The sequence below is a fragment of the Corylus avellana genome, chromosome 9 (assembly GCF_965113065.1).
Source record: "Corylus avellana chromosome 9, dhCorAvel1.hap1.2, whole genome shotgun sequence".
Lineage (NCBI taxonomy): Eukaryota > Viridiplantae > Streptophyta > Magnoliopsida > Fagales > Betulaceae > Corylus > Corylus avellana.
Genome location: NC_142498.1, coordinates 3768921 through 3791529, shown reverse-complemented (window position 1 = coordinate 3791529; position 22609 = coordinate 3768921). Strand labels below are relative to the sequence as shown.

General features: G+C 36.0%; 1 protein-coding gene across 1 annotated transcript; it reads right to left on the bottom strand.

Moving 5' to 3' along the window:
• Positions 1–405: 405 nt before the first annotated feature.
• On the bottom strand, positions 406–8535 carry MEF8S (Pentatricopeptide repeat (PPR) superfamily protein). Its single transcript, XM_059603782.2, has 2 exons — positions 6011–8535; positions 406–727 (listed from the first exon to the last, which is right to left on the bottom strand). The coding sequence occupies exon 1, from the start codon at positions 8383–8385 to the stop codon at positions 6028–6030; it is 2358 nt and encodes a 785-aa protein (XP_059459765.2). The 5' UTR covers positions 8386–8535; the 3' UTR covers positions 406–727; positions 6011–6027.
• Positions 8536–22609: the final 14074 nt, after the last annotated feature.

The window sequence follows — 22609 nt, the reverse complement described above, 5'->3', positions numbered from 1 at the left end:
AGACAGAAACCTCCTATACTTTTGCTTGAAGATTTTCCGACTCCGACAAAAGCAAAAGGCGAAAAGGATGTTTCCGACTCCAACAAAATTGGTGCACACCCCTCAATAAAAGAGTTCTGAAAAGAGTCTATCAAACATACGTTGTCACAACATCAAAACCTGCCGAATGCTAACCCCACAAGACAGTTGCAAATCCCTACTCATACAGATGCTAGATTTCATAAAAATGTAGTCTAGGCAGTTAACCTAATTAACTGCCAGTTTGCTTTAGGGCTTGTTTCCTTCCCCTACATCTTCTAAGAAATCACACATAGCAAAAGAAAAATGGTAATGTGCTGATTACAACCAACCTTTACCATCAAAATTGGGGGCTGGACCTCATATTACAAAGATAGAGATTGCTAGTGAACATAAAGGGAAATAATAAGATATAAATTTTGAGATGTTTGAAGTTAATATGGCAGAGAAGAACAATCAGCTATCTCAAGAGTATTTGGAAAGAATAATGCTTTAGTGGCTGAGACTACACCATTTCCTTGTTGTTTGCCTCAGTCAAATCAATGGACAAAACACCCTGAAAAGAGCAAAATATCATCCAATCTAGGGACACAGATTTTGTTGCTTCCCAGAACTGATTTAGACATGTTGTATGCAATTTTCTTCACTGGTTTCCCTGTGAGTAAGCTCCAAGGCTTTTCCTTCAAATCTCAAGGTAAGACCTGCATAACTGATCCAAAAATGAGATTAGTTAATTCCAGTTTCTAAACCTGGCTTACAAACCCAGAAGCACAACAACTACAAAAAAGAGGTAAAATAAGATATAAAAAACTAAAGATGAAAAGAAAATAAACTAACAAATAAAAATAAAATAAAAAATCCTATAAATAATGAGATGCTCAGACCTTCTCACTCCATTCCAAGAAATAATGAAACACAAAAAAGCTTCATCCAGAGTTCTTTTTGCAATTGTAGATTATAAGAGCCTTTAGTTGGAGGCAGTAAGTCATCAAAGAGCTATAAGGTTTACACTCAATGGTGCCCAAATGATGACTAGTACAGGGAGCAGGTGATCTTGCAGCTAGGCCTCTGACATGCAACCCCCACTGCATCCAGTAGCCATCTACTATGTCAATGTGCAAAGATTACTTCTTTGACATCTAACAATGATGGGAACTTGCAAGTTGCAAGTAAAAAAAATATTTTTAACATCCAATATAGTGTCAGCTAATATAAATCAGTTATAACTAATTTTTTAACAAATAGTTTTCTACTTTAGGCTCTTCTTGGCAACTTCTGTTTTAATTTTGTTTGACTGCATTAGTATACTTGCACTAATATTAGTTCACAAAATTACTAGCTGCTCTCAAAAGGATGAGGATAAACAATATATTGCAATATCATTAGCAATGATCAATAGTGAAAATTATATATTAGATATACTGAATCTGTGCAGTCCTTCACCTTGGTTTGGCTCAAGTGGTGAAGGACTTGGACTTTGGTGGCATAACCATTAGGTTTAAGACTCGAATCACTTTGGGTGCAAACAACTCCTTGGACCCAAATCCCTGGCGAAAGCCAAATTTCACCAACCTATGTGGTGGGAGTGTGTTACATAGGTCCAGGGTTTATCCTTCACGGGTAGGTACACGAACCCTGCCTTAGAGGGTTCCCCACCGTCAAAAGAGTCATGGAAACTAAAAATATGAAAACAACCATATGCAATCATCCAACAAAAATAAGAGTTAAAGAAGGCATTTAATTCTACTACCGTCTTTTTTTTCTTTTTTTTTTTCTGTCTTCAAATCTTCTATCATTTTTTTCTCTACAAATACACCACATAAAGCATAATGGAATCATCTTCCAAGCAGCTTCACTCAAAGGGCAATCAAACTTCCCTCTCCAACAAGCAAAGAGATCTCTCAGTTGACAAGCCATGACCCACACCAAGCTGAACAATCCAAAGAAAGTTTTCCATAACGTACTAGCTAACTCGCAAAGGAGTAAAAGATGGTCGACAATTTATCTACTCTTCTTACACAAACAACACCAATCAAACACAATGATACGCCGCTTCCTTAAGTTATCCCAAGTGAGGATCTTACCTAAAGCGGCCATCCAAGCGAAGCCCCTCTCAAAGGGGCCTTATTCCGCCAAATACACCTCCAAGGAAAAGGGGGTGCTGTCGTGGGGAATTAAGACATTATAGAAGGAGTTAACCTCAAATTGCCCTCTCTTGGAGGGGATTCAGTAAAGCTTGTCTACACCATCTTGTCTCGAACTAATGAAGTACAGCTGATCGAAGAACGAAGTAAAGAATTCCAACTCCCAATCATGCGCTGCTCTAAAAAAATTAATGTTCCACTAAGAAGAGCCAATAGAGAACTGGAGATAATCTGCCACGGAAGCATCCCTAAGGTAGACAATGCTAAACAACTCCGGATACGCTCCCTTCAAGGGCAGCACCCCACACCATACGTCATGCCAAAAACTAACCTTTGAGTCGTCTCCCACCTCAAATCTAGTAAAACTAGAAAATTCCTCCCAACCCCTCCTAATGAATTTCCATAGTCCCACCCCATACTACCCATTGACTCCATTAGAGCATCACCCGCCCCACTAACTACCATATTTAAGGTCCACCACCAATTTCAACATGGCCTATCTCTTAATCCTACCCCCTTTAAACAAGTACAACCGCTTCCAACCAGCCAATTGACGTTCAATCTTCTTAATAATGCCATCTCAAATAGATTTGGCTTTAAACGACGCACCCAAAGGAAGACCTATTCAAAACATAAGAACAAACATCGTAAAATACGAAGGTGATTTGGATCGGCCCCACAAAAAAATAAAGTATCATTCGCAAACAAGAGATAAGTATTAGAATATAAATTAAATGATTAAATTCATATTTTCCTATAAGCTTAGCTCTTGGGATAAAAGGTGATTGAACATAATATCAGATTCAGAGGTCATGAGTTTAAACCCTTACTCCACAATTCACCCCTAATTTCAATTAAATATTCCACGTGTTGGGCCTCACTTATTAAAAGGGAGTTTGAACCCATATGTGAGGGGGAATGTTAGAATATAAATTAGATGATTAAATTCATTCATTTCTATGAGCTTAGCTTTTGGGATAAGTGGTGATTAACCAGAGAGATATCAATCCCACCATCATTTCTAGTCCCCACGGAAAATCCAGACAACAATCCCTCACTCACTGCAACAAAGATCATCTTACTCGACGCCTCCATAACAATAGCAAACATCTTACTCCCTGTCTCAAGCCACAAGAACTATTACAAAAACCAAAGCGAGTGTCATTCACCAAGACAAAAACGCACCAAGGAAATACAGTGAGCAATCCAAGTACACCCATCCCCCAAACCCCCCCGCCCCCCCAAAAAAAAAAAAAAAGGCTCTTCCTTAGCATGTACCAGTACAACATAAAATCCCAATTGACGTGATCATAAGATTTTTCTATATCCAATTTGCAAAGAACACTCGACTTCCCCGATCTAATTCTACTATCAAGGCATTCATTAGCAATGTGAACAGGACCCTGAATAAATGCATTCCAAGACTTGGAGAAAACCTTCTCCAAAACCATTTCCAGCTTGTTAACTAGAACCTTGGCTATGATTTTGTAAATGCCACTCATTAGACTACTCAAATGAAAATCCTGAGATCAGTAGCCATTGGAAACTTTGGAAGGAGTGTTTAGACTCCTTTCAAACTTGCCTCTAGCATGGAAGCCAAGAAAGACCTTCATAATATCTTCCTCTAAAACATCCCAACAAGCTTGGAAGAAAGCCAAAGAGAAGCCGTCAGGACCTGGGACCTTATCACTGTTCATAGCTTTCACAACCTCCCCTTTCTCAAATGCTCTCTCCAACCAATTGGCATCAACCTCACCAATGGAATCAAAAGAAAGGCCATCCAACTTAGATTGCCAATTGAACTTCTCAGAAAACAAGTTATTCTAACATTGCACAATGTATTCATTGATTTCACTCTAGTTGGTAGAGATTGAACCATCCACAAGCAAGGATTCAATGGAGTTATTTCTTCTATTAGAACTGGCCATTCGGTGAAAAAACATCCGTGCACTTGTCACCCTCCCTTAACCACAAGGCCCTAGATTTATGTCTCCAACTCACCTCCTCCATGAGAGTGGACCTCTCCAAATCACTTATGACTTTCGCCTTCCTCGCTGTCTCCTCGTCACAAAGCTTTTAAACAAATTTGGCTACTTATACTATACTTAAAAAAATTAAAATAATACAATAGTAATTACTTTGAACACAAAAATAGTATTTTTTTAAAAAACAAAATAGTTCAAGTCAAACTGAATATGTGTTATAACCAGTGTTGTTAGAAGCTCAAGGTGCACTTGAGTGCAAAGGCCTTATGGAACTAAGTGCAAAGTACAAGCATGCACCTGACTGATGTAAAGCACGCATCTTTTTAATGTAGTATATACCTGTTTCCAAGAAAACTATTTATAATATTAGATCAGAAAAGTTAGAAAATAATCAAAATATGATTTATTTAGCTTATTAGCTCAAATATATGCAGAATTTAGGTCCCAAAGGTTGAATCCTATGTAGGCTATTTAAGTCCTGTTTGCATTTCGTTTTTTAAAACAGTTTTCAGGAAAAGGAATTTGCATTTTGATTTCTGAAAACTGGTTTTCTGGACCCAGTTCCCAGAAAATTAACTGAAACTGGAAACATATTTTAGATGTTTTCAAAACCTAAAAAATGGATTTCGCTTGAAAACATGGGGAAACCAGTCTGGATCGAAATGCACTTCCTGTTTTTCGCACACAGAATCAGTTGTTCTCTCAATAGTTGCCAACCACTTTTTCATGTTTCAAAACAACTCAAAACCTTTTTATTTATTTATTTATTTATTGTTATTTTTTTTATTTTTTCCTCAGAAATTGCATTTCAAAAGCAGCAAAATTGAAAGCATATCCAAACAAGCCCTTCATTTCTTAAAATATCCATAAACACATATGAATAAAATCATAAATGCACAGCAAAGTACAAACAAACCAAATAAAATTTAAACATAACAGCAGATACCATTATCTCGTACTCTAAGAAGTTTTTTTCATGTGCATTATGAAATATACCCAACTATAGTAGAAAGGTCAATTCAAGCAGACGATTTTACAAAACATACCCAGAAAAGTGCAGGCACATAATGGGAGTATCTCTAGTCAATGGTCATTTTCAATTGGTTGCTGACAAGTCATTATTTTTAACATTAAAAACAACAACAACATCAACAACAAAAGTGTTTTTATGCTTCTGGTGCATCTACAAAAAAACACGTGCCTTTTACACTTTTAATGCGCTTTATTGAGTGCACTTCAATTGAAGATCAAGAAATGTTTTTAACTTGGTGATTTGTGCTTTAAGCAAGCCTAGGCACAATTTTAACAACACTGGTTGTAACCAACTCATGCACGTCAGTCATACAAATCAACAAACTCGACACCCTCCCCAGAACCTATAAACAGTGTCATAGTCAATTTAAAATCTGACTTCCAAGTACACAAAAACTTGCTTCAAATAGTAGCAGTTCCATTTGCTTTGGATATGCATAACTGAAATTACATGCAACTCAATTCTCACCACAAAAGGCAAACACTGAAAAAAGGCTATTTCACATAGGCATCAAATATATATAATCAACATTTTGATAAAAGCAACCAGACAGTTCCGTTTGTTCTCTACTCATATTTGCCCAGTTGAAGATGAAGCATACTTTAGATAAAATCGTAATAAGCTAAAGCTAAAGGTATAATAACCCAGCTACATTATTGGATACAAATCATCTCAACAGAAAGGAGGGAGTAAAAAAAAAAATTAGAGACAACTTAAGACCTACATCAAGAGTGGGCATTAGTAACAAGCTTAACAAGAATATAGGACCACATTCAGAACCTAGCATGAACATATAATAGAAACAAAGAAAGGTTATGATAAAATAGTACCTCAATTTTCAGTCTGTTCACCAATAATCCCTGCAAGAGCACAACCCGTCTTTGAAATGGTGGAATCTCTTGGCATCTCGTATAATGAGTTCTCTGCCAACGAGCTTTGAGATGATCTTCAGAGCAGTGTGGCAATCACCACAAACACGAAGATTCTTGATTATCCTAATAGGAGATCTAGCAGGACTATTAAGAAGACCATCAGCAATAGCAAGTCTCTCACTATGAGCAAGAAGAGCGTCCTCCTTGGATTCCTGGTCTATGTCATGCAACACAAATCTAGTATCTGGTATATAACCAGTCTCTTTCATCTGTGCCCTCAAAGCCCTAAGTTCCGTATAGAGCCTATCAGTGCCAGGATGAGATCTATCTCCTGCCCGATATTCATGGACTCGGCTCCTAACTTCTAAAAGATTTTGACTTGCTAGTTTCTTTTTCTCTTTCTGTTTTGCAAGGTCTGAAGGTTTCACAGGTAGAAGGCTGCCCTTCGATTGCTCATTCAAACGTGAGGGGTCCAGCTGCTCAACAAGCTCAGCACAACGATCACCAAGCTCCATGTGCCCATGAACTCTGCAGAGATTCATCAAGGTTTCCCATACATCAACACTTGGTTCCAATGGCATCTTTTCAATGAATTCAAAAGCTTCATCCAGATACCCTGTACCACCTAGCATGTCTACCACACTAACATAGTGATTCATGGATGGGGCAATGCTATAATCCTTGCTCATCGATTCAAAGTGCAACATTCCTTCATTAATGTCTCCCAAAACACCACAAGCAGAGAAAACCCCAATAAACATTTGACCATCAGGTTTCAGTCCTGTTTCCTTAAACTTAGTGAACAGATCAATGGCGTCCTCCCCAAGACCATTCTTAGCAAGCCACGTTATCATAGCATCCCAAGATGTCAAATTCCGCTTCGGCATTGTGTCAAACACTGTGAACGCATCATCCATAGAACCACATTTCCAATACATCTCTATGATTGCATTATAGGTACTCACTTGGAGAGGGGACTGTGATCTTAAGATGTGTTCGTGAACAGATTTTGCCTCCTGTATAGATTGAGCCTCACCACATGCCTTCATTAACTGTAAATATCGGGGCAAATTCACAGGAATACACTGCTTCTCTAACAACCCCAAAACTTCCACAGCTTCCTTCACTTTCCCCTCTTTGCAAAAGACATCTAGCTCCTCAAGAGTTCCAACATCTGGGTGACTGTCAGATATCTCAGCCGATTCCCCCTCAGGTGTTGGATGACTCGGTGATTGAGAACTCCCTGTCATATTATGAAAAGCATTAGAGTTTGGCGGATATTGTCCAACTTGTAGGTTCTGATGATATTGTCCATCACTTGGGCTCTGCTGACACCCACTTTGGACTTGCTGCTTCAGTCCAACATTCCCTAAGTTACGGTCATACGGGGTTTGCTGAGCTTGCCCAAAATTTTGCATGTAGTTCCCAATTAGGCTTCCATGAGATTCTGAAAGGCCTTGGGAATTAAACCCATAAGGATTCTGCCTCACTTCTCCAGGCCCCTCCTGGTAAGACCCATATGAATTTTGTATATTTCTATTTCTCCCATAGAATCCATTCATACTATGTTGTAAATTCATTGTACTCTGCGCGTTAACTCCATTATAGTTCTGCGAGAACTCTCCATTGTTATACCCATGATGCCCACTAAAATTTCCATTTTGCTGAACTTGGTTGCTCTGCATTTCATTTATTGTGCTTTCCCTATAAAGTTCACTATTATTCTGATGAAACCCACTTGAATTCTGCTCGAACCCTCTCAAATTATTTGCATAAAACCCACTTGGGTTCTGCAGCGCCTTTCCACTATTTTGACCATTATTCCCACTAAAGTTTCCCCCTTCTTCAACTGGGCTGCTCTGATATCTACTGCTAGAGCTTTGCCTATAAGCCCCACCAGAATTCTGATCATATTCGTTTGAATTTTGCCGAAACTCACCATAATTTTGCCCAGAAAACCCACTAAAACTTCCAGTTTGCCCAACTGGGTTCTCCACAAAATCATTTGTTGCGTTTTCCCTACAAGTCCCAGCGGGATTTGAGCCACACTGAACCTCCACTGAGCTTCCACCAATAGAACCAGTTGATTTCTGGTGAAAAGCTCTAGGATTTTGGCTCTCACTGTAATACCCACTAGGGTTTTGCTGATATTCTAAAGAATTATCTACGTAATATCCATTAGCGTTTTGAAAATCTGATCTTTCAGCGGCAGTGCTGAGATTTCTCAGCAAAGTGAGCGTTTTGATTGAATATGATGAGTTGTGTGAAGAACATACCTTGGATAGTGCTACGAGAAAGTTGTTTGTGAGAATCGTAGCTCTCTTTGAGGACATTTCTGGCCCAGACCCTTCTAGTGCTACAAGCGAGTTCCCAGAACAGAATTTCAAAGAGAGAAAAGCAGAGACCGGAAAGTGTGTTAATGGAGGAGCTGAACCCTGAATCCCTGATCTTCGAACGTTAAACCCTATTGGGCTACAAATGTACAGGGCCCCCTCGTTGGCATATGAGAAATGGGACTTTGGGCTTTTCTTTGTTTCAGATGTAATTACCTGAAAAGGTAATTTAGGATGGGTGTGTATGTTCTTGTCTCTTGTCTTGTTTCAAACTTAGCCCGTCATAAGCCCACTTGGGCTTAGAGCGCTTGCAGCCCAAACTAGCCTAGGAAAGTGAATCCATTGGTCTAAAAAAAAAATATTAGTGAAAAGGCGATCACAGTTAGCGGTTATTTGCTAAAATCGCTAACCGTAACCGCCTAGACGGTTAATAAAATACATTAACCGCCTAAACGGTTAACCGGCGGTTAGCGATTAATAATCCTAATAATCACTTTTTAAAATAAACAAATTAAAACAATTAAAACAAAAAACAACGTTGTTTCTAAATATCTATATATATTTAAACATAAAAACAACGTCGTTTAATGTATTTTTTTTAATATTTTTATAGGCAATTAACGATTTTTCCTAACTGCATTTAAAAGTGGTTAGTGGTTAGTTGCCCACCTTTTCACCCCTAAGAAAAATACACTTGCAAAAAAACCATAGCTCTACCACGTGGAAACCCCAATGGTGAGAGGGAAAACTCTCCTAACATAGGGTCCTCTTTGGCAAATTATTTTGCCCTTTCGTACGGTTTTCACAACTTTTCTCCAAGAAAAAAATAACATCAAAATATATATATATATATATATATATATATATATATATATATTTTCACTTTTTATATCACATCATTTACTTTTTTTATTATTATTCAAATAATATATATATATTGTAACGCCCCGTGAAAATCAATAAACTGGTAATTGACTTTATGGTTCGTCTTCCAGTTACATCCTTCACGGGACAAGACTCATGGATCATTATCTCTCATAAACGAGAGAATATAGCGAAAGACTTTAACTACAAGAATAGAAAGCAATAACTAAACATCACAAGCACAACCACCAGAGTAATGATAAAGCATCATATTATAAATAGGTCATCAAATATATGGTCAAAAACCGATCATCAAAATATTACAACCCCAAATTATTGTCTTAAAATAATATAATAAGATTAATGCTTAATCTTAAGTAGTGCAAGTATGATCACTATATCTATCATCTTTGCCCAGATGGTCCCTCTATCGTCCCACATGGACTTCAGCCATACCGAGTCCATGTTTTCAAAAATGACCCGAATCATGTCCTAAGCAACCACCATGATTTGGTTTGAAGGCATCCTCCTCTACACTAGCTAAACCGCGCAATTTTACATAAAAGAGAAAAATAAAAAGGGGTAAGTACAAAGACTTAGTGAGAGATAATGCACACAATACCCATGTCATTTAGTGATGAACTCCATTTGATAAAGTATGCAACATTTTAGATACGATAGTTATCCGTGAATGCAATATGAATATAGTACATGCTTATAGTATGAAAAACAATGATTAGGGCTAGGTATCGGTCATATCGGTCCGGTTAATGGGCTTACCGGTCGGTAACCGATAAGCTATCGGTTAACCAAATCCTAATCGATTACTGACCGATAAGAAATGTTACCGAAAATTATCGGTCATATTAGTAATCGATTAATCTGTCGGTTAAATCGATTTTTTGTGGGCTTTTAATTGGTTGCTAATTGGGCCAAAAATTAATTATTTTGGAGGCCCAAATACGATTTGTTGAGCTAAAGCCTAAAATAGCTTATTAAAAATTAGTTATTTTGGAGTATATTTTTGGCTAAAATAGCTTATTGATTATTGAAGTTTTTTTTATTTTTTTATTTTTTATTTTATATTGATCCACTACAATATAAAATAAAAATCAAATGAATAAACTGCCAAATGCACGTAATGCTTTAAGAGAACATTTTTTTTTTTTTTTTAGTTAAGAAAATAAGCACAAATAGTCAAAATAAGAGAGACTAAAAAATAAAAATCACAAATATGCTCAATAGTCAATAATTATACAGTACTCTAGTCGTGCAATAGAAATATAATTACCAAATAAAACCAACATCCTAAACAAGCCTCCTCTTCCGGAACTTATTGTAACTTACAACGTACAAACTTATTTTCATGTCAATTTAAACAAACCTAAAATACCAATTAATGAATAATGCTTTCACAAAAGGCAAAGAAATCACATCCAATGCCTTCATTAAAGCAGCAAATAGCCAAACACCAGCACCAATCAGGCAATCTCAAATCAACAAAACTAAAAAAAAATATATATATATATATCAAACCTACCCAAACCCAAATTAAAATTCATCCAAGAATAATAAACAAAGTATCAACCAAGTAAAGTCAGTAAGTCACTTAGTAAAAAGAAAATAAGTTTAACCCATATAAAGGGCAACACCGATTACACAAATATCAAAAGTAGAAAGAAAACATAAAGATAGTAATCAATATGGATAAACATAAACACGGTTACATAATAATTTCCAATTCCATGATCCACCTCAAACATGGATTATCTTCAATTCCTTAAATTTGCTTCCTTCAATAGACAAAACATAAACATGGTGAATCGCTATTAGTGATTAATATTAAAGAGTAAGAAATAAATATCAAGTTAGAAAAAAAAAAAATATATTATATATATATATATATATATATATATATATATATATATATATATATGATGCAAAAAACTTACCAAATACTTTAAACAAAACATCACCCCGCAAAGTTCATCCATCAAACCTTTAATCCGTATCAAATGTGAGGGAATTAGACAAAATTTTTACCACAATGAAATTTTTAAAGGATTAGTAAAAAATAAAAATAATTTAATCAAATAATTAGAACAATGAACAAATTTGAAATTAACAAATATTACCCGACTCAAGCTTGTAGCTTTCTTCATCTTCAATATCAGGCAAGAGTGGCTCACCATACTCAAAATTGGGAGAAGATCTCAACCAATTCTGACAACAAATAAGAGTTTCCACTATTTTTGGAGCCAAAGAACTCCGAAAAGGATCTATGATGCAACCTCCGGTGCTAAACGCCGACTTAGAAGCAACAGAGGTAAGTGGAATTGCAAGGACATCCCATGCTATCTCGGCGAGAACCGAAAACTTTGACTTATTTACCCTCCACCACATTAAAATATCAAAGGTCTTACTTGGTGACTTGACCTCTTCCGTACAATATTGCTCTATCTCTGTCTGACACATCATCACATTTTTAGATGCCCGAAATAAATGGTAAATAGCTAAAGCATCTTTCTTATTAGCACCCACACCTTCGGAACTTGTACCCACATCCACACCCTCATTTGAAACCCTAGTCCCACTTCCTTCAACATTCTTAGCATGTTGATAAAACTGGTCTAAGACATTCTTTAAGTTGACAATAATTCTTGTTGCTTTTGGTGTACCCACATTTGTTTGCAACCAAAATTCCAAGACGGATATCTTATAACGTGGATCAAGCACATCAGCAAGAAAAAAAGGGGTTAATAGCCTCAAAGCCTCCCCAATACTTATCATATTTCTCTTTCATACTTGTTGCCATGTTACTCAACGAATAATCATCACTTTTACAATACTTCGTCAAACAATGATAAACATTTTGGAGTGTTTCAAAAAATAAGTTGGAAGTTGAGTACGAGGAACCCAACATCCTTATTGTCCCCTCATAAAACACACGCAAAAATTTAACAAAGTGTCGAATCTTCTTCCAATTATCTTTAGTCGGAGTCCCCAACTCATCATCATTCAAATAGTTGAAAAAATTCGAATCTTCATCTAACATAAGATCAAATGCCCTTTCATAATTTTGTGTTACCTCCAACATGTTATAAGTAGAGTTCCATCTAGTGGAAACATCAAGTTTCAATGAAAATTTACACCCAAGTTGCTTCCTTTCTACACAAGACTTAAAGATGGCCAATCTTTGGGGGGATCCTTTCACATACTTCACCATATTTCGGATCCTTTCAATTGAATTATGTACATCCTTCGTACCTGCTTGCACAATTAAATTTAGAACATGCGCACAACACCTTACATGGACAAACTCATGGCAACAAATAACATTTGCATTTGACATATTTCTTTTTCTAAACTTAGTAATTGCCTTGTCATTAGCACTTGCATTGTCAAGTGTTATCACCAACAAATTTTTAATCCCCCATTCTACCAAACATTACTCTATTTCCTTGGTAATCGTTATTGCCTTGTGATCCGACACTTGGCGAAATGCCAATATTCTTTTGTGATATTTTCAAGAAGGATCAATGAAATGTCCACTTACAACCATATAATTCATATTTTGAATCGAAGTCTAAGTGTCAGTGGTCAAACAAATCCTTTGACCAGCTATTAACAACTTTTTTTTTATTAGGTCCTTTTTGGTCATAAACAACTTAACACAATCCTTCATCACTATATAGCGAGAAGGAAGCGTATATCGAGGCTCAAAAACCCTAAATATTTTCTTAATACCCTTCTTTTCCACAACTGAAAATGGAAATTCATCAACAATGATCATTTCACAAAGTGTCTCCCTAATAAGTTGTTCAGAATACTTAGCAATAATTAGGTTATTACCACTAGCACCACTGCTCTGATTCTCTCCGGCCACAAAAGTGAACTTAGACTGAGAGCTATCTTCTCTTGCTTTTAAGCTCTTGTACTTTTCACAATTTCTAAAATGGTACAACATGTTAGAGGTGCCATTTCTTGTAGGATGACATTTATACTAACTTCCACAGTAGTTACAATTTGCAGTAGGAAAATTTTCAGAACTACTATTATCTTTAGTAAAATGGTCCCATACTGAAGATCTTTTCATTCTTAATCTTTTTTTACCAGGGATTGGTGGTCGTCCACCACGACTAAGAGATGTTCCCATAGAACCAGCACATCTAATCCCTTGGGTATTTGTTTCAAATTCATCAGATTCATCATCATATGTTTCTAATTCTTCATCATCTATGGGACAAGAAGAAGTAGCTGATATAGGTGCATATGCATTCATCTAAACTACAATAAAAATAAAAATAGTTTGTATTCAATATTTTTAAAACTCATACAATGTGAAAAATTACTTATTAAAAAAACACAGTATATGAAAAGTTCAAAAAACTAGATGGGAATCAGATTCAGACCCATTTTGTGAATTGATGTTTTCGAATAGAACTATTGGAAGCATAATGCATCTCTAATATTATTAGTATCAATGATGTATTAGAAGCATATAAGAGTATAAGCTCCAAAGAGTACTGCAGTAGCAAGTGAAAAGTGAAACTCTAACTAGCAATATATAATTACTAGAATAAGGTCAAATTGAAAACAGACCAAGGCCATATATAACTTAATTTCTCCCAACAACAACCACTAGATTTGAAGCTCCAAAATTTTATGATAAATCAACAACAGTCATGGGAAAAGCTACCAACAAACAACAATAATATTAGATCTTTCAATTTACAAGATTCATTTTCACTCGATTGAAAATCTGAAAAATAAGATCTTGAAATGCATAGGAAGGTGTTGATGTAAATCCTTAGAAATGGGAAACGAATCATCATGAGAAACAAGAATTCAACCAGCCACTTCATTCATGAAACAAGAAAAAAACAATTAACCCAGAAAATTACCTGGGCTGCGATACGACTCTGCGAGAGAAGAGCGACGGTGCAGGTGTGCGATGGTGCGAGTGAGTGTGCGATGGTGCGAGAGATCGACGGTGCAGGTGCTGCAGAGGGACTCGAGGGAGAGGACGGAGATGCGGTGCTGCTGCGGGCTTGCGGCGCTTCTGCTGCGACGCGAGACCTTCTTGTGGCGCTTATGCTGCGGGATCGACGGAGGGAGACCTGCTGGCTGCTGTAGTGCTGCTTGCTAGTTTGGGAAAAGCAAGAAAAGTGAAAACCTAAGATAGGTTTGTTACTTCTCTATAGACAGTATAGTGAAACCAACGACGTTGTTTTGGTTTCAATAATAAATATAAAATTATAAAAAATTCAAAATTAAAAAACTTATCGGTCATATCGGTTTTTCGATAACAAATTATTAACCGACCGATAAGCTTATCGGTATAAAATTTTTAACCGATTACTAACCGATAACTATCAGTTACGGTTATTATCGGTTATGTTAAATTCAGTAATCGGTTGGTAATCGATAAGCGGTTAATCTGCCCACCCCTAACAATGATAATTCAACAATATGGTCTACTCGAGATATTACCCATTCTCAGCGGGGTTAGCACTGTCCCAATGGACTTGTAATACAATGTCGGTGCCCCAACCATTGTACACTACCGTACATAACACTAGCAGCCTGACCGAGTCTGACCTCGAGTGGTCCACGCTACTAATGATGTACATCCCATAGTGACCGTCCGTTAAGGCTGCATCGGTCACGAAACAACCATTGGATCCAAGGCACATATAACAACACACACATTTGACCATAAAGTTAACATGTATAGTAAGTCCATAGCGGTTATCCCACACATACCGGTGTACCATGTTATACGATGCAATTAATCTTGTCCGTATTTTACATGCATGTTTTTACAAATCTAAGTGTCATTATCTTGTTAAGTAGCACATTTTCACAAATAATAAAGTTCATGGTGCAGCAAAGTGTATATCGTGAGAGTTGTAAATATGTATGTTTTGGTATACAAAATAGTCGTGCAATGCGGAAAAATAAATGGCAAGCATTATGTGAGTTAAAACTCACATGGGTCGAACAACCTCTTCGAGTACTCCTCTGAATGATGTGAGTTCTCCAAATCTGTGAAAAACCTACTATTAGTCCTAAGTTCAACTAAAACGACCCTAAGACTCAAAATAGGGGTAGTAGAACGTCGGGCTGAGATGACGTTCTCTGGAACGTCTTTGAGCGAGTGCTCGTCCCCTAAGGGCAAGTACCTAGATATAACCACTAAGCTATTATAAATCAAGAAGTTAGCTTAATAACCTAACAAAACACAAAGAGAGTGCAGTGGTTACCTCAACAAGTAAGCTCTCCAAGAGCACCTCATTCCTCTCAACAAAATACTCACAACCTTACACACACTCAAGAATTAAAGCAACATAGTTTCCCTAAGGCTTCAAAGGCTGAAATGGGGGTTTTAAGGCATTGGGGGATGGGTTTAAATAGAGGGAAAAAGTTGAAGGCACTATAAAAAATTTCTGAAAAGTTGCGAGGGCTCATGTACTATAGTGTCGAGTGCTCGTGTACTGTTTATCCAAGGGTTTTTGAATTGTAGGTGGCATGCGCGGGCAAAAACCAGCGGTCAACAAAAAGTCAATGAGTGCTCGGCCTGTTCCTCACACAAGCGTTCATGTACTGTTGCCAGGCGAGCGCTCGTGTGGTCCCCCACGCGAGCGTTCGTCTATTGTAGCTCCGAAGAAATTCAAAATTTTCAAAAATGTCCCTCTAGGTGTCCTTAGTGTCCTAAAGTCCAATTAACGCTTTAATCAAGCTATCTTAAGCCTAATTAGCAGTTAGTGCTTGGAAAAAAGTTAAAACCGTTTACCGTAACGGCCTAGGTGGTTGGTGATTTTTCTTAATCGCCTTCAAAAGCGATTAATGGTTAGTGCGATTGGCGGGCCTTTTCTATAATACCCCGACAAACACACTAGTTTTAAAAGACAAATAATTTACTACAAGCGACAAAACATTTTTCTAAAACAAGGTTTTATAAGCCCAAAAACCTAAACCCCTAATGAGTAACCCCAATCCGTTGAGTTATTTTAAACAAAACCCGAGACATTCACTTCCTGATCGAACGTATGCTAGGGGTAGGGCTGGCAATTTAACCCATGACCCGTGAACCTGACACGAACCCGACACGTAATTTTAGGGTTAGGATTGAGGCTAAATGGGTTCAGGTCATAAACTGGTCACCCGTATATATATATACACCGAAGTAGCTCACTAACCCTAAAGTCCTAAACCATCACTTTGCGCCGCTCACCAGTCTCACTGTCTCTCATAGCCTCACCCAGTCAGTCACCTTCACGCTGAGTTCACTCACCCTCACCTCACGGCTCACGCCTCCAGCCCCTCACTGCTTCGATATGTCACTCTCTCTCAGTCTCTCTCTCAGTCTCTTAACTCTCTTCGTTAGTCTCTCCCTCTCTCTTGGTTCGAGGCGCTACCACTTCGACACTACCTCTGTCCATAGCTCCTTCTTCGTCGATCGCTCTGTCTCTCTTGGTTCGCGGTGCAGCGTCGCTACAGCTACCACTACCTCTAGCCGTCAGGTATCTTCTTTCCTTTTATTTGTTTTAGTGATGAGATTTCTTCATTTCCAGGCTCTCCCATTCATTTTAAAGCAACACCAATCTATAATTGGTTTTCCCACTATTGAAATTTCTGCAACAGAACATAATTTCAGCCTTGATTATAAGTTTACATGATCTTATTTTCTGATTCATTATTAATGTGTATTTGTTGAATTAGGGAATTGCAAGTCCGTATTGATAGCCTTACAATTGGTATATTTACTACTAATTGCAGGAGTTTATATAGTTTCCCTATTTTGAAAAATTTACAACACTTTTTACCGCTTTTTTATGAACTTAGTACTTGGACATAGCAAAAGCTAGACTTATCATATTTTAAGGTTTTCTTTTGTGACTCTGAAATACAGTGTCCATGGATTTGTGGATTCGCTAAGTTTAACATCCATAGTTTTGGAGCTTTGTTTTGGGTATTTCGGTTCTTGACCGAATGGGTTGGTGTTTTGTTTTTGGGTACTCTGTTTGTGACATCCTGTAAATTTTATAGATTTAAAATAGAGTTATAAAGCATCTTTGTATATATTAAATGCTTTTATAAGTGCTATTAATATTTTTTTTATATATATGTGGGAGTATATAGTTACGTATATAAATCTATATGAATATACAAGAGGATCCACCAAAGTAGGACTTAAGAGGTTTTTTTTTTAGCCAATTAAAGTCTCCTAGAATCTAGGAGGAATTTATTTATTATTTTGTCCCAAACTCAACGTAGGCCTTGCAACAACAATAACCAAAAAAGAAAAAAGAAAAAAGAAAAAGAAAAGAGAGAGCTTTAAATTCTTTTATTATTTAAAGCCTTATTGCCTTCTTGGCTTCTAAGAAAAGAACAAGACCAACGTGTCTTTATCCCTTCAATTCCTTGAAAATTGTATCTCATGCATAGCCAATCAGGTATTTTGAAGCCACATAGTAGACAACTGTCCTTCAGCATGGATTTCACCATATCTCTCTCAACACTTGTCTTTTAGCTTGAATTTTTAATATATCTCTCTCTTAACTCTCTTTGGTTATTGTATAAATACCCCAAAAGCTTTCATCATTTCCTCACGTCCACACTGTAAAGAAGCACAAACACGAGGATTGTTTAAAGACTTTCTTTCAATCTCACTCTTAGCACAGCAACGGTAAGGAATTGCTGCTCTCTTTCTCTGTTATCATTTTGTCTTCTTGAAAAGAGATCGAGGATGTGTTTATTATTTGCTTCTTATGGGTATTTCTTTTAGGATTCCTATACGGGTAGTTGTTTAGGAATTTGTAAAAAAGCTTAAACGACTCTTGTTGTTGAAGTGTTAGTTCTATAAATTTTATAAAGATTATATATATGCAATATTTTGTTTAGTCAGATTTTTATATATGTTCACATAAGTTAGTGTATATATGTAGTGATTTTGTGATTAGATTTTATACATCACATAAAAAATAAATAAATAAAAAATTATAGATGTGCAAGACTTATAGGATAATTGAATAGCGCCAGATATATATATATAGTCACGTAAGGTTTTTTTGTGTATATAAATATATATGCAGCATTATTAGGGATTGGAAATTGGATATCACATAAGGACTATATATATAGATATCTATGCAATATTTTTTGGATAGGATTTTATATGTTTACACGAAGGGTCCGTACATATATATATATATATATATATATATATATATATATATATATATATATATATGGGTATTTTATTTAAAATTTTAGACTAAAATTTTAAAATACTCCTCTAAGTTCACCTTTTCAATTTATTTAGGTAGAAGGATGACTCGACTCAACCCAACATCAAATCCAGGTAAGGGGACACAACACCAAAAACCCCAACAGATTTTATTATAAATATTTTGAAAAATGTTAGGGATTTTATACTGTTCCTTAGAGAGTACCCAAAAAGAAAGTTGATTTCTTGTTTTTAGGTACTCTGTTTCAAAGGTTGTTTCCTTTGGATTTTTAAAACGTAGGGCTTCAAATGAAGTAAAGCTTTTGGGTGTCATTTTATTGAATTCGGGAGAAGAGCTACAAATAATGACAATGAATTACTAATAGTATTCAAAGCATTTTGAGGATATTTTTCTAGAAACTCTTAGTTAAGATATATATCTAGCGGGGACTAATTTATTAATGATGATGTATGTAGATGAGTAACAAAATACATGCGGAAGATATTATGGAAGACATATTTGAAGATGATGTGGTTGAATTAAATCCAACACAATAGCCTTCTGAAAGTCATTGCACTTGTAAGAAGGTGACCAAAACGTGTAGGAGGACCTCAATGGTTTGGAAGTATTTTGATCCCGTTAATGTGGAAGGTGATGATACGTTACAGGCAAAATGCAAGGCATGTGGCATTACATACAAGACTCCAGGCAAATATGGAACTAGAAATATGACTGGACACATAAAAACTTGCGAAAGGAAAGACACACCTGATGTTGGGCAGATGCTCTTATCTGGAAGTCAGGGAGGTATGTTAGTAGTTTCTTTTAAGTTTGATTCTAAAAGATTTAGAGAATTGGTTGTTGCATCGATTATTAAGCATGATTTACCTTTTCGATATGTTGAATATGAGGGTGTAAGAGAATCAAAGAAGTACTTGCATAATGGTGTGCAACTTATATCTAAAAACACTGTTAAGGCTGATGTATGCAAGTAAAAAAAAAGGTTAATGCTATGTTGAATTGTTGTCGTGGGAGGATTTCTTTAACATATGATTTGTGGACTTCTTGACAACTGATGGGTATATATGTGTCACTGCACATTATGTTGACGCAAATTGTGTCTTACAAAAAAGGGTGTTGAACTTTTCATTCATGGCCCCACCATATAATGGAATATTTGTGTGAAAAGATGCATACTATGATACAAGAGTGGAGGATTGAGACCAAGCTTTTCTCTATCACATTAGATAATGCTTCATCCAATGATATTTTTGTTGGGTTATTGAAAGATCAATTGAACATTAAGAAAGCCCCTGTTTGTTCTGGTGAGTTCTTTCACCTCCGTTGTTGTGCACATATTCTTAATTTGATAGTACAAGATGGTTTGAAAGTGATTGATGGTGCTCTCCAAAAAATACGTGATTGTGTTAAGTATGTTAAAGGATCACAAGTGAGGAAACAAAGGTTTACTCAGCCTGTGAATCAAATGTCAATAAATAGTAAAATGTGGCTAAAACAAAATGTGTCAACTAGATGGAATTCCACATATCTTATGCTTGTGAGTGTCATTCATTATCGACTTGGTTTTAGTTATTTAGAGATGACTGAGCCATGCTTTAAGCATTGTCCTACTTCACCTGAATGGGAAAAGATGGAAAATATTAGCAATATCTTGTGTAGCTTTTACAATGCTACATGTGAATTTTCTGGTAAAAAATATCCCACAGCCAACTTATACTTTCATGTGGTTTAGAGTATTCATATGTCCTTAAAGGAAGAAAATGAGAGTGAAGATGAGTATAAACGATTAATGGCAACTAAAATGCTCTCAAAATTTGAGAAATATTGATCAAAGTTCAGGTCAGTGTTAGCCATAACAGTTATTTTGGATCCTCGTTACAAGCTTCACTTTGTAAATTTCTGCTATACGAAAATTTATAGAGTGGATGACTCTAGTCAGTTTAAGCATGTTCGTGATAAATTATTCTCTTTTTATGGAATGTAGTGGTTCTCTTACAACTTCACCTACAAGCACCACAACTGCTCTAAAACATGTTGATCGCAAAGCAGTTGCCAAGCCTAACAAAAAGATAACAGTAAAATTATATGTTTATTTAGTGATTTATGTGATATTGTTAGTATACAATATATATACTCTTAACCACTTAGTAAATTATATATATATATATATATTGGCTTTTATTTTTACTTTTTACTTTAGGTTTACACGTTTAGACTTTAGGGTTCACACAACTTCCTCCTCTTTCTTCACTCTTCACTTCCGCCTCTCTCTGACTCTCTCTCTCTCTCTCTCGCTCCGTCGCTCGTCTAGACTTCTTCACTCCACTAGCGACCGCTCTCTTCTTCACTCCAGCCGAGCAGTTTCAATTGAGCAATAAGGGGTTTTACTTTTTAGGTTTATATTTGCTTTTGAGTTTTGATTTAGGGTGTTTATATTTGTTTGGTTGATCAAAAAGTGCAGGAAATTTGATGGAAAATTTTAGGGTTTAAGTATTGGGTGATGAGATCATGGGGTAAATAATGGGTGAATCTGATTGTTCACTTTAGCTTTGATTTTGGATTGATCATTCTCGGAATTAGATTCAAAGATTACCCTTTTGCTTTCAAACAAAATTGTGTTTTGTTAGCTGTGTGTATATATCTCTGTAACTTTATTTGAGATCTCTTATGTTGATTTGTGGGTAATATTTGACTACGTGCAATTTCTCATTTTGGTTCCTATTTTGATTTCATAGCTTCATATTGATTTTAATTTGGATCTGATTGTTTGATTTGTCCTCTTCTTTTTTCTAGTTGTTTATACTGTTTATTTGTCTATTTGTCTTTTTATGTTTTGAAAGTGTTATGTTTGATTATATATTGCTATCTTACCATCTTGTTTCTAGTTAGATTTCATGTGGTTTCTGAATCTCCTTTTTGTCCATGTCATTTTATCCATGTTTTAATGGATTTCTGCTGTGTTAGAGCTGTTGAATGCTCTAGTACACAAGTTTGAGAATAAAATCAGGGTAAATGATGTTAATCCTACCTGAAGGGATTTATTTAATTTGATTAAGGTTTAAATCATGTGAAATTATTTGAGCTACATATATATCCAATGCATCTATCAAACTGATTAGAAAATGCATCAATTGAACTCAAATTTTTCAATCTGATTAAAAACGTTTGTAATCTACAAGTATTCAATATTTGAATGGAACTCCAATTTTTCAATTTAGACTTGAGCATTCAAGAATTTGGCTTTAGACTTTTGGTTTTTTGTTTTTTTGGACATATCCGCACATGGAAGGAAAATGATTCAAATTAGTAACTTTAATATTTATATTTATTGTTCACTTTAGCATATAGCATCAAAACACTCTTAATAGATGGAGGAGACAAATAGTCTGAGTATGCAATTGTAAGGTGACAATTCTGGAACCAATCCAAATTTCTCTACAAATTTCTTGCAATCACAAACGAACCTATCCACAAAATCATCTGTGAATCAGTCTGTTGTATGGGATCACTTCAAAAAAGTAGAACCAGTTAATAAGAAAAACCCTAAGGCAATGTGCAATTATTGCAATACGGTGTTAGTGTGTCACTGGAAAAATGGTGATTCAGGCATGATGACCCACCTTAACTTTAATTGTCCGACCGCTCCACTCAGAAAAATCGAATATGCCCAAAGGTCAAATTCTGTTGCAAATGCCACTTATGACTGCAATAGAAGGCAGTCAAGGCCAAAAAAAAAAAAAAAAAAAGAAGGCAGTCAAGGCACTGGTACCAACCAACTAGGAGTAGAATTTGTGAAGTATGATTCGAGTAATGTAAGAAATTTGGTTGTGCGGTATTTCATCAAAGAGGAGTTGCCTTTTAGGCATGTGGAGAATGATGGGTTTAGAGAATTGAATAATGGAGTTGAACCAATGTTCAAATTACCAGGTTGCAATACTCTACGAAAAGGTTGCATGAAAGTATATGAGGAAGAAATACTTAAGTTGAAATTTTTTTTGAGTGGTAAAAAGGTTTGCATAACTACTGATATATGGACATCTCTTCAAAATTTGAACTACATGGTTGTTATCGCTAGCTTCATAGATTATGATTGGATAATGCATAAA

Excerpts from the sequence above, each read along its gene's own strand:
- MEF8S (XM_059603782.2), bottom strand. The coding sequence starts at position 8,385 with ATGTCCTCAAAGAGAGCTACGATTCTCACAAACAACTTTCTCGTAGCA.